At 32.7% G+C, this 19,789-nt stretch overlaps 1 protein-coding gene and 1 long non-coding RNA gene across 5 annotated transcripts in view; one reads left to right on the top strand and one right to left on the bottom strand.

Moving 5' to 3' along the window:
- ARMC8 (armadillo repeat containing 8) overlaps positions 1–19,789 on the bottom strand; it is a 120,432-nt gene that overhangs the window by 46,753 nt on the left and 53,890 nt on the right. For all 4 annotated transcript variants that reach the window (XM_012544612.3, XM_023499129.2, XM_023499130.2 and 1 more), the window contains exons 7-11: positions 15,099–15,179; positions 10,569–10,644; positions 10,376–10,466; positions 9,640–9,700; positions 909–1,109 (exon numbers count right to left, since the gene is read on the bottom strand). In XM_012544612.3, the coding sequence (XP_012400066.1) occupies positions 909–1,109; positions 9,640–9,700; positions 10,376–10,466; positions 10,569–10,644; positions 15,099–15,179 (510 nt within the window). The remainder of the gene's footprint in view (positions 1–908; positions 1,110–9,639; positions 9,701–10,375; positions 10,467–10,568; positions 10,645–15,098; positions 15,180–19,789) is intronic.
- LOC116422389 lies at positions 4,683–5,124 on the top strand. The gene is made up of 2 exons (XR_004233005.1): positions 4,683–4,723; positions 4,994–5,124. It is a non-coding gene; the product is annotated as an uncharacterized LOC116422389 (long non-coding RNA).

The following is a 19,789-nucleotide window of genomic DNA, read 5'->3' as shown; positions in this document are numbered from 1 at the left end:
AAGAAAACAAAAACAAAAACAAAAACAAAATGATCTGTCTTAAAGAAATTTAAAGAAAGCTTATAGATTTGACATGAAAAGAATATAAATCTCAATTTATTAATATTTTAGAAGATTTAATTAATCTCAAACGGGCAAAATGAATATGCTGGTACTATTCGAAAATCTGAGAAACTTTTAGATATATATGACCATTTGTAAGAAATAGTAATAAAGAAACAATTTCAATTATCATAGTCATTCTAGCTACTTGCCTAAATTGTAAGTACAGATATCTACTTTGACAATGTGATTTCTCCTCAAAGAATATGTTGCTATTTTTCCATATCCATAATAGAATGTCTCACCATGTTAGAAGAAAAATAAAGGGAAAAGAGTAGGAAGAGAAATAAAGGAGAAAAAAAGAGAGAAAGAGAAAAAAAGAAAGGTGAATATTACAGGAAACACAAGAATAACATTAGATATTATTTCAGGTGTCTTGTGGTGCCATCTCTGACATAAGACCCTAGATCCAGAGGAAGAACTTGTAGTGGCAGTGTTTTGTGATGCTGAAGAAAATTAGAAAAGTTTTTATTCTTATCACCACTGTCACATGTCAGTCCTTGAAAGTCTACCTTGCTTTTTTATTTTCTATCTTTTCTTTGAGAGGTGAGGATGGAGGGAGATACATGGGAGAATTCAATGAATCTTTATTAGTAATTTACTTATATATGTAAATGGAAAAAAATTCTGAGATGTCATCAAGTTATAAAGCTAAAAAATGGTAAAACCAGTATTATCAAATTTTTTTAAAATTACATATCTACAAGTGTTTTAAACTATAATTATAAATTTTGAAAGTTTGAAATTTTTATGATTTCTAAAAATTGTCTCTTTCTGTTAAACACAAAGAGAAAAATAAAATATACCCTTTTAATATCAGTGATTGCACTGACTGAACTGGGATACTTGAAGTAATCAGCAAGCATGGCAATTAGGTGATCTGTTATGCTGGCAATTCTTTGTAGTTCAACATCTGGTTCAATCAGATAGGCAAGTGTTTCAGCTCCTTCAACTCGCTCCTCTAGCAATCTCTCCTTACTGCACATTCGAACCAAACAAGGCAAAGTCTGAAAAACATAAGAATTACTTGGATTTTTTTTTTTTAAAGATAGCAGATGGCTGGTTTTACAAATATCATTCAGATTTTATAGTCAGAATGGTTAAAATTTCCAAACAATGGTTGTCAGAAAATGATTTAGAATTTTTCTTCAGAGTGAGAGCAAATAAAATCATAGCAGTGTGGTAGAATTATAAGAGAATGATAAGATTTAAGTCAGGAAAATCTGAGTTCAACTCCTGTTGGAATCTTTACAAACTGTTAAGCCATTGGAGTTGATAGAGACAATAATTATCTAATTTGGCATGGTTCAATATGATTGATTTGATCTTAGAAGGAGATATTTTGGGCCATAACTTGGAAACAAGGTACTAAGTACAAATGATAGAAATGATGCTTGTGTTCACACCTTTAGAGAGCTCATAAATATCTAAGTACTCAATGGAGTTCACACCTTTGGGAGATTTCAGGGCTTAGTATGGCTTAGTACGAGATATCCGAATTCACACCTCCCTTAGGGGCTGAGAGTACTCTGGGAGATAACCCAGAATCCCTCTCTCTCCAGAAGGAGGAATTAACCTTTGGGAGATCATATATATACAGGAAGCTCTTAGAGCTTGAGGGAGTTTTTTTGGAAACATTGACTGGGGTCGGAGAGGAGCACTCTGGAAAGAATTTCTCTGGGACATTGACTGGAGTCAGAGAGGAGCACTCTGGGAGGAAGCCCACAAGCCCTATCTTCGAGGCAAGAGAGATTTCATTGTATCTTCCATCTTGGTACTGGCTGGAGGCTGAAGAAAGCAGAGGTAGAAGCCAAGGACAAAGCTGCAAGAGCTCTTGGAATCAAGCAGAGAGATAGGCCTGAGCTAACCGGGCTATATTGAAGGACACAATAAAAGATCTGAACTTTTATCAGCTGGCTGTGTTTTGGAAAAAGAACACCAACTAACTCCTACCTTTGACATTTATTACTAGCATGGCTTTGGGCAATAATAGCTCACATTTATATAGTTTTATGCTTTGCAAAATATATTACATATATTTTGCATTTTTACAATAACCCTATAAAAGAGCTATTATTGACATTTTGCTGATGAAAAAACTAAACTAAGAGATTAAATACTTGTCAAGATGCACACATATAGTGTCTAAATAGGATTTGAATTTGAGTATTCTTGATAAAGTTTAGGACTTTATCCACTATTTCACTTAACTGCCTCTCTGAGACTCAGTTTTTTTCATCTGTAAAATGAAGGGGATCAACCTAGATAGCCCCTAATAAAGCTTTATATCTATAACCTTACAATGGAAATTAAATCATCTGTATTATTTATGGATTAGAGTTTTCAATGCTAACTTTAGTTTAAGAAAAATAGAACTTCATTAATTCAGAAACTTTGATTAGGAAAAAATTTATTATTTTGTTGATGGCTTGAAGATAACTTTTATACAATGTATAAAATATAGCCACATAAGCCATTGAAAGAAAAATGCTTGAATATTTAGTGATGGATATGAAACCACATCAAATATTTTTTAAAGTCTGAAAAAAATGATACATATACAGAGGCAAAGCCAAGATGACAGAGTACTAACTCCCCGCAATTCTTCAAAAGGACATTAAAAAAACTCCTCAAATCAGATTTTGGAATCAAGAAAAAATGGGAGAGAAACATTAATCTAGTCTAAGACATCTTAGGAGGTCCACATGAAAGAGCTAGAACACCTGGCTGGACATAGGCCCAGAGCATGACAGGAACACCAAAAATGGGCCTTGGAGGTAGAAGTGACAATTACAGCAGCAGATTCTGAAGATCTAAGACCAGAGATGATAAATTGTCAGAAAGTGATTAGAGGAGACCCTCTGCTGGCCCTAGGTATACCTGACAGTAACTGGCAAGCCTACTGTCCATATACTTCTCTGGGTCACAGTTCCAGAGAAAATAGGAAGACTTGTGGTCAGTCATAAGGGAGCAAGGACCCTACTCTCATTTCTAGGGCCAAGAGAAGAGCTTGTACTTGTGGCTGCAGAAGAGTGGCAGTCTTTCCTGAGTACCAGAGCAGAGACGAAGAGAACAATGGCAACACCTCTCTCCAGATCACGTCACCTTGAAAGTACTCCAAACTGTTATCTCCCAAGAATTAGCTCTGAAAACAGCAGGATGAAGAAGCCTGAAACTTAGAATGGAGCCTCCTCACTCTCAGATAAGTGAAACTTAACTTTAACATAAAGCTAAAAGTCACGAGGTAGGCTAAAAAATAAGAAAACAATAAAGAATTTGAGCATAAAAAGTTACTGTGGTGGCAGGGAGAACCAACACATGACTTAGAGAAAAACAACAATGTGAAAACAGCAAAAAACAAAACTTCAAATTAAAATGCTAATTGGATTCAAGAATTCCTAGAAGAGTTAAAAAAAAAAAAAAAAGAGGTAAGAGTGATAGAGGTAAAATTGGGAAAAGTAAATTGTGAAAGAGAATTAATAGTTTGGTAAAAGAAGCACAAAAAAATACTGAAGAAAAGGACTTCTTAAAAAATAGAATTGGAGACTGGGAATAGAAAATGCCATCTGCATCTAGAGAGAGAGAACTAGGGAGACTGAATGTGGATGGAAATTAGTATTTTCACCTTTGTTTTTTCTCATAGTTTTTTTTTCCTTTTTGATTTGAGTTTTGTTGCAATGTATGATAATTTATGACAAATATGAAAATGTTTGAAAGAATCACACACATTTAACCTATATCAGATTACTTGCTATCTTGGGGAAGGGGGCAGGTAACAGAAGAAGGGAGAAAAATAGGAATACTAAATCTTACAAAAATGAATGTTGAAAACTCTTTATATGTATTTCACAATAAAATACCATTGAAATAAAAAAAAAAGAAACAGAATTGGCCAAATGGAAAAGGAGGTAAAAAGGCTCAATGAAGAAAACCATTTCTTAAAAACTAGAATTGGGCAAGAAGAGATAATAACTCCATGAGATTAAGAACAAAACAAAGTTAAAAGAATGAAAAAAAAAATGGGAAATATCTCATTAGAAAAACAACTGACCTAGAAAATAGATGCAGGAGAGATAATTTTAAAATTATTAGACTATTTGAAAGCCATGATAAAAAACAAAAACAAAAAACACAAACTAAACATCTTTTTTCAAGAAATTATCAAGGAAAACTGACCTAATTTTAGAATGAGAGAGTAAAATAGAATTTTAAAGAATCCATAGATCACCTTCTGAAAGAAATCCCAAAATGAAAATGCCTAAGAATATCATTAAGAAGATTTGATTTTTCTCTCTGATGACTAAAAGAGGCCCTGCACAGAGGGTATATCAGATCTCTTTGTGAGTGGTCAGCTCTAGTGTCTTTGCTTGTGGAGCCAAGCCAGAGCTTTATGTTATATTCTTCTTGCCCAGGACCAATAAAGTGAGATTCACGTAGGGCTAAATTGCTACAACAGCATGAAGGTATTAAACATACCATTGAACATTGGTCAGGAGCTTAAAATTTCAGATGACCACTCACTAAACCATGAAATCATCATTCCACAAAGCTTTTATTCACACAAAACTTGCACAGTAGCAAAAAAATTAAAACATAACTAGGCCACATATCAAAGAACAATGTACAATAGGAGACTTGAATTTCTCAATGGTATCAGAAAAAAGGTATTTCCATAAATAACATTTACAATTCTAGTGTTATGTTTTTCAAGGTATCTGAAGCTTCACAGTGCTAGAATAATTTTCACCAGAACACATGCAAAAAATGTGCAACATGAGAATCCATATTAATGTCACATAAAAGCACACCAGTTATTTGTCATTCCAGCACGTTCATGCCACACTACATTTCTAAAAACAAAACAAACAAAATTAGAATTGGGCAAGAAGAGGTACAATAGGAGACTTGAATTTCTCAATGGTATCAGAAAAAAGGTATTTCCATAAATAACATTTACAATTCTAGTGTTATGTTTTTCAAGGTATCTGAAGCTTCACAGTGCTAGAATAATTTTCACCAGAACACATGCAAAAAATGTGCAACATGAGAATCCATATTAATGTCACATAAAAGCACACCAGTTATTTGTCATTCCAGCACGTTCATGCCACACTACATTTCTAAAAACAAAACAAACAAAATTAGAATTGGGCAAGAAGAGGTAATGACTCTATGAGATTAAGAACAAAACAAAGTTAAAAGAATGAAAAAAAGAGAAGAAAATGGGAAATATCTCATTAGAAAAACAACTGACCTGGAAAATAGATCCAGGAGAGATAATTTTAAAATTATTAGACTATTTGAAAGCCATGATAAAAAACAAAAACAAAAAACACAAACTAAACATCTTTTTTCAAGAAATTATCAAGGAAAACTGACCTAATTTTAGAACGAAAGAGTAAAATAGAATTTTAAAGAATCCATAGAGCACCTTCTGAAAGAGATCCCAAAATGAAAATGCCTAAGAATATTATTAATAGCCAAATATCACAGTATCCAGATCAAGAAGAAGATATTCCAAGTAGTGAGAAAAAAACAATTCAAATATCATGGAGTCACAGTCAGAAACACAAAAGACTTAATAGTCTTCATGTCAAAGAAGCAGAACACTTGGAATATGATAATGTAGAAGGAAAAGGAACTAAGGTTACAACCAAAAACAACAAACCAAACAAGACTTAACTATAATCCTTCAGAGCAAAAAATAGACATTTAGGGAAATAGAGGACTTCCAAATATTCCTGTTGAAAAAACCACCGTAGAGTAGAAACTTGCTCCTTAGACAGAAGACTCAAAAGAAGCATAAAAAAGATAAACATGAAAGAATAATCACAAGGAACTCAATAAAAAAATGTTAAGCTGTTTATATTCCTATATAAGAAGATTTTTTATATATAATTTTTGAGAAATTTTTAGGACAATATTATGTAACATTTTTGCTATAGTTAAAGGCCTTTATCATAGGCTTTGAAATCTAGAGTAAGTATTTCTCACATTTTTATTGTGTCTTGTATAATATCCAATTTGCCTCTTACTTTTCACAAAGATTTCTCTTTGTACTTACTTCCCTAATCTTTCATTTTAAACAAAAACTGTCATCATTTTTCTTTAATCAATACTTTCATTTTGATAGACAGCTAGGCAGAGTTGCCTATTCTTTAGGTGTTTATTTTTTTAAGTCTAGCACCTCTGCTGAATGAACTGGAAAGCACATTAGCAGAAATTAAATTTAGACCAACATTTTATTCCATATGCCCTAATAAACTCAAAATAGATATACAACTTGAATGTAAAAGAATAAGAATAAGAGAGAAGAGAATGAAATGCCAAAAAGAATAGAATGAAATCAAGTACCTCTTAAAACTATAGTTGAAGACAGAATCCATAACCAACCAAGGAAGAGGGGAAATCATGAAAATAATTTTTTTTTTTTTGTAAAAACAAAATCAATGTGCATAAAATAACAAAGGAAACCATTAATTAGGGGGAAATATTTTAGTCAAAATGTCTGTATTAAAGATTTGAAGGTCAAGATATATCTATCTGTACTAATTTCCTAATCAAGAAGAATTTCTCAATGAATAAACAGTCAAAAGATAAAAACAAACAATTCTCAATAGAAGAATTGTAAACTACAATGAACAATATGAAAGTCTGCTCCAGATCATTACTAAGAAGAAAAATACAAACCAAAATAATTCTGAGATTTTACTTCACTCACAGCAAAATGGCAAAGATGACAAAACATGGAGATAATCAATGTTGGAAGGGCAATGTTTAGAAAGGCAGACTCATAAACACAGTACTGACTTAGACGTAAATTGGTCCAACCATTCCAAAAAAATTAATACACTAAAATGGCATCTAAAATTACCATACATTTTTAACCCAAAGATCCTACCTACCACTAAGCACATATCTGAGAAATCAATGACAGATAGGTGTCACATAAATCAAAGTATTAACAGTGATTTTTTTTATGGCATCAAAAAATTGGAAACAAAGTACATGGCCACTAAAGAAAAAAAAAGCAAAATAAATTATGGTGCATAAATGTAATATAATGTTATTACTCCTAAAAATAATGACTATGAATCCAGAGAAGCATGGGGAGACTTCCATGACATAAAAAAACTGAAGTAATCAGAACCAGGAAAACAAAGTAAAAATGACTATAAAAGTATAAAACAGAAACAATAACTAGAAACCAAAAGCTATACAATAATTAAACTAAAATCTATATAAGCATTTTAAAGGTTACAAAATACTTTACATATGTTAATTCATTTGATTTTCACAATTATTACTACTTACAATTTATGGGGCCGATATCAGTTTTGCAAGTTAAAAAGTAACTATATACATCATAAAACTTGTTTATTTTTCTGCTAATGGAAAATTATTATGAAATAAGTATACATCATTAAATCACATTTTTCTTTAACTTAAATGGCCTATTGTATGTGAAATTGATGGAATAATTTAAAAATACTGCTTAATTCACATTTTTCACAAAGTCAGATATAATTCAAAGTTGACAGATTTTGTAATATTAATTTGTATTTGCCTTTAGTTACCAGATTAACTCATTAATTATTACTATGTTTAATTTTAAAATTAGGATTTAAACTCATGTTTCAAGAATCTGTAATTTTGTCTATGTCTGAGGTCATTCTTAAAACATACCTTGGCAGGTGATCTTTGTGACTTGCTGAACCCTAGAAAATGTATTAGTCTATAACAATGAGACTTTCTCAACTTAGCAAAGTTAGTCTCTGAATAAAAGATATCCAGTCTTGTTACCCGGTCTGTCTCTGAAGCCTTTTAGAGCTAGTGATAACTGCCAGAACTTGAACTCCACTAGGGCCAACTTCCAAGTCATGTGACCAACAAGATAGAGAACTAGACATTTTCTCTGATCCTTATGACCTCTCAAACCTTTCTAAAATAGGAATTATGCACAAGATATAGAACAATTTTAGTTGTCTCTATAATCTAGGACATCAAGAACCCAAATAGTGTAAAAATCTGATGAACTACAAAATAAGAAAAAAATTCTCTAACTCCTTAAGCACTCCTTCCCCACCATCCACCCATCCACAATTTACATGCATATAAAAAATTCAATTCTTTACTCTAACACTCTTCTTCCTCCCACTACCTCCCCAATGTCAAGGAGATCTAAATGGCAGAAATCTGTGCAGGTTGTGAAAAACAGCATAGTATCATTCAGTGCTGCAACAAAACTTGACTAGAGAATGGAGAAACCGAGGAAAAGGGGACAGCACACAAGTGTATGGCTATAAGGCACTGTGCTCAATTTTCAGAAACTGGGACTGAAATATATTATGGAAAAAGGCCAAGTCACTTCTGAGATCTTGCTCTCAGGAAAACTGCCATCAAAGAGGAGTCAGAAAATGAACATTATACAGATTTAATTTTTGAGAGTGCTTTACATATGGTTAACTCAAATGTTAAAAAAAAAAAAAAAAAGTTCAAATGACCAAAGACCAAAAGAAGAAAACTCAAATAAAGACCTTGAGCATAAGCAGATAAGCCAACAGGGAAAATATTAATAGCAGAAGGGTATACGGCCTTTAATTAGATAAAGAGAGTTCAGCACCTATGAACAAATACTTTAAAGTAAAAAAAAAAAAATTAATCAACACCTGAGACAGAGAACTTTTTGGATTTTCAGGAAATAAAAGTCAAGGTGGAGTATAAGGGGCTAAGGACTGATAATTTAGATATTTCCTTACAAATTAATGGTGAAAGGAGTAAGGTGAGTTGTTAATGTAGTATGTGGTCTTCAGAAAGTATAGAACCATGGCAGAATGTTATCATTTAAAAGAGAAATAAGAATTGCAAAAGCAGAATATCTGGCACACATAGGAAATATAATTAGCAGAGTAGAAAAACTGCAATCAGTGGTGGCAAATATCACTATAGAAACTAAAGCAAAGATAACTGACTGGGAATGCAAATATAAATAAGTATAAGCCAATATGGAGAATCATCTTAATGTTATGATTGAGACATAAGAGTAGGACTTATAGAATATTTAATAATACCTTGATATGAGATTGTGATTGTCTATACTTGTCAAACTGAGATAACATTAAATGACTACATTATAGGTAAAGCAAGTTCCAAGTATATAAAAGCAAAAAAAAAAAAAAAAATAAACAGCAAAATATTTTTTGGCTTTATAGTGTTCATATACATTCATACATTCTATGTCTTAATCATTATCAGAAGATGCTAAAAGTGATTATAAATATTTTACTCCTAGTCTTAGAGATTTTTCAAAACCTACCTAGTACCAATTTTAAAAAATTTAAATGATTAACCCATTTCCATGAAGTAAACTAATGCATGCAGATAAATACTTCTATATTTTTATATATACATATATCTAAATCATCCAATGATTAATGAATATAGAGAAAAAAATCAGAAAATAATAACAAATGTGTAAAATATTTTGATTTCTGAACAAGTAACATCCCATCTAAGAACAATATGAAATGAAATTACCTTTAATACAATACAATTGTCATCTGTCCGAATTGCTCCAGCTCTGCACATGTATGTTAAGCTAAAAATAAATAGAAAAATATAAACTTGCTATTGGTTTATAAATCTTTTTTTTTTAAATTGTTTTTAAGGATTCATGTGAAAATTAGGTGAATTATTATTTACTAAGAATACACTTCTTTTCCTATATTCAGTTATCAAATGGTTAAACAAGCTCAACTATTAGCACAGACAGTGCTGAGGTACAGCAAAAAGAATGAATAAAATAAAATGTAAAGATGACATTTAGAAACAAATATACCATTAAAAACAACCCTAACAGAGAGCTTGAATTTAAATGCAGTTTAGTTGTCAAAATATGCCATCTTTCTAGTCCAAAGGTATTCATATTATATAGTCATGTGCATATTAATTAAATCTTTCAGAATCATGACTCTATACTATTGGCAACTGAATTAAAAACACTGCGACATTAACACTGTTTTAGTTTTTCCTGTAGATGACAAACATATTACATATCAATTACTATAACACATTCTGGAATTTGGTAAATGCGATTCTAGATGAGATCTCTGCTAATTTTCAATTCTATTTAAGACTAAATTACGCAAAGGAGAACCAAAAACTTCTCCAACTTCTCAAATGAAAGAAGCATCAGTTGGGAGGTATCCAACTACCATTGTGGAATATACTTATAAATGCATTTCCTTTTGTTTCATGTTATCTTAAGCTTTACCATTTTGCTGATGTGAGCTGCATTTCAATAGGTTTATCCCTCTGTAACATCTTCACAAAAATCTGGGGTAATAATTCTCCATCAACCAAAACTGGAAATAAAAGAAACAAACAAACCAGAACTTTAGAAATTCTTTTAAAATATGTTATTCATTTTAAAATATAGAAAAAAGCTGATAAAGTTTTTAGCTCACCATTTACAAGAGTCATGGATACCTGGGGGTTTTCAAAGGCTAGAACTGAGAAGCATTTCAGTGCTTGCATTCGAACCTGTTTAAAAAAAGAGAGAAAGAGAAAAACAAACAAACCAACCAACCTCAAACCAGAAAATGTACATTATTCACAGTTTGCAAAAAATGATCTGTAATCAATTAGAATATAGGCTTATGAAGAAACATTAAATAAACATTTTGTAAAAGAGAAATCTACATTAAGAACCAAAAGAGTACTACAAAGTACAATAAAGATATAGGTATCTTTTAAAATAGGACAATTTATATTAAAGTAGTAGAAGACATGAAGTAGTACAAGAAGGCAAGTATTTAAAACAACCAACTAAAACAATAGGGTTGATTATCATATAATGATAATCAACAAGTACATTTCAAGTGAGACAAGTGAGAACAAGAAAGGAACAATAAAATAAGGAGAAGACAAGTAATTTCTAAAAATAATTCAAGTTGTTCTGTATAGACTTTGAAAACACTAATTTATTAAGTTTTATATGCTACCTAGGAACTGTTGTCCTCCATAATTAAATTCTTAATATTTAATGAATTATTTTTTATACCTAGCACCTATGTTATCATTGGGATTATGAACACTTCTGTGTTTTTCTAAAAGAAGGATTACTCTGCCTTTTGCAAAGAGGACAATTTTAATTGTTTTTATTTTTCTCCAAACACTATTTTCACTAGTCAATAGTATATTATACTATATGAAAATAGCAAACATCCACATGAACTATCCAAGTAAAATAGGCAATAGTTTGGATAGTTACATACATTACTGTAATATTTATAAAGGATGTCAACAACATCAAAAATTTTTTACACTCTATCACTAATGTAGTTTCCAGATGATTTTCATTCTATATTACAGTTGGCAATTTCATAATTTGCTATGGTATAAGCATACTCCCTGGCATATAGGAAGCACTTAATAAATACTTGTGACTGTTTGGCAGGATAGAGAGTAGAGGGGACAGGTTGAAGATAAATCTGAGTGGCAATTAAGACAGAAAATGATGAGAGAAGAGAATTAAAAATATTTTTTAAAGAATTGATTAAAAAGTAAAAAGAATAAGATAGGGACCTGGAGGGGCGGGGAGAAAACAAAAAACTTCTCTTGCCTTCCAATAACCACTCATTCGATTCTATCACATCTATTTATTTCATGTCTGTGATTTGGCGAGCTCTAGTAATCTAGCATCATGAGATTTGGGCAATGCACAAAATGATTAATTTAAACAGAAAATCACACATTCAATTGGAATGATGAAATGGAAATAGCTATAGTGACCAAAGTTCAAGAAATTCCATGATTGTTTGGGAAGAAAATATAAGGAAGGAATTGAATTGGAATTTTGAGTATCATAGATGGTTAACAAATGGTCATTCTCGTTGTTGCTATTAAAATAAGTGTTTAGTACGTGACTAATGCAAGTTTTATGCAGTCCAGCATTCTTGTTTAGGAACTATATTTTAAGTTAAAGTCTTAGAATCTAGTCTCAGAATTTACATTAGGTTAAATTAAATTAGTATCTCTATGTGCAAAAACAGACTTTTTTGTTATGTAATAGAAACTAGAAACTAAATGGCTATCATTCAACAGTGGAGTAGCTGAACAAATTATAATAAATAAATGGAATGGAATATTATTTTGCCATAACAAAAGGGAAACCTAGATTTGTCTTGCTTGACTATGTTTATTTGCTCAAATAAGGGTTTTTTTTTAAATTTTTGTTTTTGTTTTAAATAAAAGAAAGGTTATAAGGAAAAATGGGATTAGCCATGGTGATACTTTCCTGCCACACACACACACACACACACCCCAAAAAAAAGAAAAAAGGAAAGAAAAGGGGATCACTAAATCACAGAAAAAGAATGGAAAGAAGTTTAGGAGACATGGAGAAGCAAGACAACTATGAAATTAACTTGTGGAATTTATTACATGCTTTTTAAAAGGCAAATTATACCTAACAGAGATGTGTAGAAATTTCTCATTTCATGAAATTTCTATTTTATCTCATATATGAATACATATAAATATATATAGATATAGATGCTATTTGCATATACATATGTATACTAGGCATGACACTTTTGCGGGAAAGTATGATATCTAGACCCTCAAAGATATCAAGGACACAAAGGACTCTTCAATATAGCAATAATTTGCACTAGACCTCCAGCGACCTCAGTTAGCCTTCTTAGAAAAGTCCAGGTAAGGACCATGCACTCCTTCTAGTCCTCCTTCATTCCATTCAGTAATCTCAAAAGCACTAAATCTGATTTACTTTCAAGTATAGCCTATTTTTGTCTTAAGGTCATATTTGATGGAGAAAAACAAATCAAAAACATTAATGCCTGAAATTTCTTTAATGAGGAAGAAGCTTTTTGTTCTATATTTAGAAACAAATGATTAAATGACTGATAGTACAAAAGAAATTATAGTTATAATTTTTAAAAATTGATTTACTGCTTATTTTAATTGGGGAAGAGGAATTTAAGGTTTGAGTGTATAAAGGGAACAAGAAAACAAGAGGTGGTATGAAAATTAATGACCCTTGGACTCTGCTGGTTGCAATAGTGAAAATAGATTAGAGCTTTGCCATTACTTTTTAAATTAAGAAACCTGGAGCACCTAGCCTCAGACTTTGTTGGTGCCTCTCTCTGGTGTCATTATATTCTCATCCTCAACCTTCTAGTTACAGTCTCAGTGTCCAATACAATGGCTAGATAGCCTAGTGACTTACTTAACTATTCTGATACTGGCTTTATCTCTTCCTACTTTGAAATCTACAGGCATCAGAAGCTACTATTTATGGCTAGGAATTTCATTTATCAAAACCAAATCAACACTTTCTCTACAACTGCTCATGGTAGTTATCACATTTGCCAAGCTTACGGTTGGCAAAACAACTGTTTGCTTTGTTCCCTCTGCATATCCTTTGCAACAACAAATCTGCCTTGGAAAGTTTAAAGTGATCTGCATGGTTTTCTTGGTTTCCTGAAAAGCAGGATGGCGAGGGAGAGGGGCAAGAAAAGAAGAGAAAAAAAACTGGATGGTGCAATGTAAAAACATTAGCTTTAGATGTAGAGGCCCGAGTTCAAATCCTGGTTCTGTCATTTATTGTCTATATCATCTTGGACAAAGCACTTAATCTCTCTCAATCTTTGTTTTTTTATCTGTAAAATGAAAGGTTTGAAGGATTTGGATTAGGTGATCTCTAAGGTCTTAATTATCTAATCTATAATCACATGATCCTTCTTGGTTGCAGTTCTTGTAGTTATTTGTCCTTGAGTCATAGTCCTCTATCTTCCTCCTTTAATAATTCTCAAACCCATTTCTCAAAGAAAAACAAAGCCTAGATCAGTAGAACCAGTTGGATGCTACAAAAAGTTACATCACCAATCCACAGTTGAAGAAAAGGGAAGCAAAGAGATAGCCTGCCTATTTAGCAGTCCTAACCTAATGTCAAGATGGCACAATCACCCTGGGTTTATCATTTTTGACAATTAATAGAACTAGAACTATGGAAACCTGAAAACAGATGATATAAAACATGGGAACAAGCAGATTCTACATAAGAATGATATAGGTGGCCTATTAGGATGCTTGACAACTTCCTCTAAAGCATTAAACAAAAACCAAACAGGATCTACTATGACATAAGTACATATTCTTGGTTTACTAATATAACACAGTTGAGAAACAAATTGATATTATCAAGATTTTATTTTAAAAATGTATTTCAAAGGGCTAATTTATTGCTTATTTACCTTTTTTTTAAAGACTGACTAAACGGGGGCAATTAGATGGCATAGTAGATAAGGTAGTGTCCCTGAAGTCAGGAAGACCTGAGTTCAAATTTGACCTCAGACACTTAACATTTATTAGCTGTGTGATCTTGGGCAGTCACTTAACTCCAATTGCTTCATGGGGGGAGGAAAGGGGAAGAAGGAGGGCGAAGACTGACTAAATAGTCAAATGCTGATTTGATTTACACTATAATTTCTCAGGAATAGTGTAATCAGTCTCAAATGTTCATATCGAGATGCTTCATGTTAGTTTGAAGAGTTATGTGGATAATGAAAAGTTTTTAGAAATTTCCAATCCAAAGTACTTCCAGAAATGACACACCATTTTTTCAGAAGCAGCATACACTTCAAGACATTTCTCGAAAGGATAGTTAGCATTTTTCATTGGCTTCAGGCCAGGAAAGACTTGAAATACTGTTGATGAAAACAGATAAAAACCAAAACCAACTTCCTGCCAACCAAAAAGTGAAAGTACTATGCAGTTGTTAAAAAAGTCAGAAGGAAAGCTTTTGATAGATAATAAAATATTCATGAATATTTTCTTCACAAGGTCACTTTTTCCTGACTGCAAATATTACAAATGCAATAAAGTACAGCTCTTTTCTTGAAAAGCAGCTTAAGAAATAAAAATCAAGTAAAAAAAAAAAAAAAAAAAAGGCTGTTCTAAGTTTAACATCTTACTTTGTATGACACTGAAGTTAGCAGATGAGCAATATTCTGTACGGCTCCATGATTAAATAAAATTGTTTGATGATCTGGTGCCTGTAAGAAAAGACAATATATTTGTGCAGGCCTGATGAAACAATCTGCTAAAATGAAATTCTGTTCAATAAGGTGTCTTATCACTATATTAATACTTTCATTAGTATCTTGAAACAAGGCAGGTAACCTGCATACAAACCCAGCACCCTTTGCAAAAGTCACATCTAACCTTTGCTGTTGTCAAGATATTGGGAGACACTCTGTTTTCCAGCGCTAAGGCCCACCAAGTAGCCTGTGCCCTGAGTTTGGCATAACAACAATCCTTTGCGTTCACTCTCTGACAAAAACTCATAATTACTATATTGCTGACCAGGACCAGGTGTTCTTTGAACTTGGACAACTACTGGACAAGCTTGAATAAGTTCTGGTCATGAAGACCTGTTAGGAATCAAACTTGTCACATTGGTGCTATTATGTTTCATTGTCAGAACTACCATTCACTTTGTAGCAACTAGTTTAAGTATTGAGATCTGCCTACTCTAAAGCAGGTTCTTCCCCATCCCCCAACTAAGGGCAAAGTCCTGCAATATGTGAATAACCTGACTCCTTACTTGCAAGTCATTTCCCTCACTTTGAAACCATTTAATTCCTGAATCTCCTGTCTCCAACTTGTCCTATTTGGCTTCAGTCATCCATAGGTTAGAGATTGATTTGGTTTGGTTGACACAATAATGGGGCCTCCTTCTGAAAAACATAAGGAAAGTTGAAAACTACTTTGTCCTAATAGTAACTTCTATTAGTTAAATGATTAGCACTAATGCATTTCCTGTTTATGTCCTTGATTATGGGCCCACAAAGGATAGGAGCAAGAAAAGAGGCAGCTTGGAGTCTTTAAATAAACCTCAACTAAACATGTGATAAAGTGTGGAGAAGGTGGGATCTGGAGTCCAAAAGAACTGTTTGAACTCAGACAATAACTTGCTGTTGTGACCCTGGGCAAGTCACTTTGCCTCAGTTTCCATAAGTGTAAAATGGGATCTCACAGAGTTGTTGTGGGTTTCAAATGAGATAATATTTTAAAAACACTTAGCACAGAGTGCTGGGAACATAATAGATGCTATTTAAAAGCTTATTCTCTTCCCTTCCCCTTAATGAAGTATCATCTATCTCAAAATGAAGAAAAAAAAAAAGATTCTGGGAGTTCTAAAATAAACCCAGACCCCACTTAATTTTAACTTATTAATGTTATCTGTGTAAATTGCTGGTAGGACATATTATAGTCTGTAACCATACTATTCATTCTTAATTATTCAGAGGTAAAAAACCAAAAAAGTGTAAGTTACATATATGTGTTTGATTTATGTCTGACTTTGAGGTGTTTTTCCCCCCTTATTACTGCTTTAAGAGAAACATGAATGGGTAAAGAGTAGAAGAATGAAATTACTATCTTTAAGTTGTTTATTTTTAAGAGATTCATCAAAGATCTGGCTAAGGAAAGACAGAAATTCACAACAGCTAAATAATGCCATAGTTGTGTTCTTCCTCCATCAGAATCACAGCAAGAATCTCCTATTTTTCACGAGTGGAACACAACATACAAGATTATGCCACTTTCTGGAAATCCTGAGTAAATCGTTGATAAAACTCTAATAGAGGATCTCAAATCTGATTTTCCAGTCCAATGCTAAGGGTAACTCACTGATATTCAAAATTCCTCCTACCATTAAACAGAGGACTTGAAAGAATAAAATATGGTTTATTATTAATAATAAGAGCTAACATTTATACAATGTTTTAAGAACTGATAATGGTAAAAACATTATTCTTGAAACCAGGGAACCTACACTCAAATTCTGGTTCTATGGATATTTGTAAGATAATTTTGCTGCAGATAGCGGGGGAACTCTGGGTAAAGTATAAGACCCTTCAGCCCAGAGGGAACCTGCTGACAAATCTGGTTTGGTGCCACATCTCTCTTTGGTGTTCTCACCTTTCCTGAGAAGTCAAGGAGGGCTTGATCACCTGTGTTCTTGCTTCAAAGCAAGGGATACTTACAGCAAGAGGCATTTACATAGCAGGATGCTTATAGTTAGCACTTGTTCACTGTGATCAATGAGATAATGGTCCTCTAGTTAGCACATGCCTAGTGTCCTGAAATAATGTAATCATGCTGAGGTATTTAAGGGGTGAGAGGACTATAAATGAGACACTCCATCTTTGACCATCCTGGTGGCTCTCCTGCCTCCTTCACACCTCCACTACAACCAAGTCTGGTCCTGAGATCCTCCAGAAAGCTACCCCAGTGTCCCCATTGAGACTCAGTGTCCCCATTAGTAAAATAAGTGATTGGATTAGATTATTAATAAGGTCTCTCCCTTTAGTCTTAACATTCTATAATCTGTAACATTAGGATGAGCATTTTTGAGGGCGACTATTGTAACAACCAAATTTTCAACTTTCATATGATTTTAAATGGTTTCTCTAAAATTCAACTCGTTTTTTTATATCATAGTTTTCAGCTTCAAAGAACATCTATGATGAACCTACAAGGTATTTGAGAACAGAATTACTTACTCTCCCTGATACTTCTTTTCTTTCTTTCTTTTTTTTTTTTTTTTTTTTTTTTTTTTTTTAGGGGGGTGAAAATGAGTTGGAAGGGAAGAAGACTGGGTCTCCATATCTTCCCTAGTCTAGAAGTACAGCAATCATTCATAGGTCTGAGCCTGTAGTTGTTCCACATAGAAGCTATGATTCCATTCACTTCTAATCTAGGGCGAGTCCTCTATTTTTGGGTACTCTGAGGGTCTTTCATCCCTAGAAACTTGCCCTACTGGTGCCACAGAATGCAGTCTTTAGCTCTATTGAACTCAACACTTTTGAATTCAGTTTTGCTCTGCTCTGATAGCAGGGATCACAGGTGTGTGTGCCATCAAGTCTGATCTCTTCTATCTTAAAAACATAAATGGCAAATCAGGAAGTTTGGTAAAACTAGGGACAGGAAAGGGAGAGTAAGAGGAAGTAGGCAGTTTATTGTACTTTGAAATAGGAAGACCAGAGTAACTTACTTAGTATAAAGGCAAAATAACAAAAATTATGCCACTCTAAAATACATAAGCCAAAAAAAAGTAACTGAAATTTCTCAAAAACACATACAATTTATTTTGCTTAACTTCACATGTGCCTCCTTAAAGAGAGGTAGGAGTGAAGAAGAGGATCTGAAACTCAGTTTTAAAAACAAATGTAAAAAATGGTTTTATATGTGACTGGGGAAAAAAATTAAACATAAAAATTTAAAAACACGTATAATTTTTAAAAAGATACTTTTGTTTTCTTGCTTCCAAGCAAATAGATGCATCACAAAGAGTGATAAGTTCTTTGTATTTCATTTGGAATCTAAGATTTTCATAATTTCACTGTGATCAGGGCATAGTTCTTTGAGAAGATCTTATTCAAAGGCTGTTTTGTCAATTCATCTTCTTTGGCTATTACTTCCTCTGCCTCACTGCAGTCTTCATGCATGATCCTCCATCTTCTATCTCTTTGCAACAACCAGCTCCATGCTTGGAATGGACTCCCTTTTTACCTGAACCTCACAGATTCCCCTTTTCTTCCTTTAATATGAAGTCCTAGCACCATGTCCTGCAAGATGCCTTTCCAAAGCTGAGTCTTTCTTCCCAAGCTACCCTGTTTTCAACTATTCTATTTATGTAGATATATACATGTGTGCATATGTGTGTGTATAAGAGAGAGAGAAAGGAGAGGGGGAGAGATAGAAGGGGAGGAGGAAGGAGAGAAACAGAAACAGAAAGAGACAACAAGAGAATCTAGGGTTGAAACCATTTAGTTCTGGTGAAGTAAATAACAAAAAGTTGTTACTTAATGGAATGCAATAATGCAAAACATAGTGATTTCAACAACTCATTATACATATGTCTTTATTAACTTTATAGTTATGCTGTATATATTTCTCTATGTTTTTGTTTCCCCCATTGGAATGTAAGCTCATTGTGAACAGTTATATTCTTTACACTTGTGTCTTTAGCACCTCACAGAGTTCTATCACACAAGACAGAATAATTGTTTGATTGTTTCTGATTCAACCAACTGGGTATGTAAAACAATTCTTAACTTGTTTACTTAACAGGTTTCAAGTACATTTTTCAAGGAGTGAAAAGAATTTCTGAGAAGTATTATTACATAATTTATCAAAATTAATTCAAATAAACAAAACTAGGATTTCCTAATACTAAACCTATATTAGCATCATAAGATATACTAATAGACTGCCATACTACTACTAAAAGGCCCTCTCAGGATATATTCCAGAGATTTTAAGATAACAAGACATCGACTTAATTCACAGTTTCTGTGCCTATCACTCTGATTTGCAAGGTCTGTGTGACAAAGACTATGGATCAGATCATCCAAAGCAGCACTAAAAATTGGCAGGCATTGTGTAACATTTTATATTAGTGGTTTAAACAACTAAAGAAATAATTATGTTCATTTTTGAATTATGGAATATTTGAAAAATGCCTTTAAAGTATTTACATTTAGGCAAAATTATCCAAAAAGCATTTAGAATTTATCATCTAAAACCTCTAAGTTGATTTAGCTTCTATCACAGACACATTTTCTAATAAAGCAATATAATTAAAACAACAAATTCT

This window comes from Sarcophilus harrisii, chromosome 3 (assembly GCF_902635505.1).
Source record: "Sarcophilus harrisii chromosome 3, mSarHar1.11, whole genome shotgun sequence".
NCBI classification, from domain to species: Eukaryota; Metazoa; Chordata; class Mammalia; order Dasyuromorphia; family Dasyuridae; genus Sarcophilus; species Sarcophilus harrisii.
The sequence above is the reverse complement of the archived record's forward strand: the minus strand, read 5'-3'. Positions and strand labels throughout refer to the sequence as shown.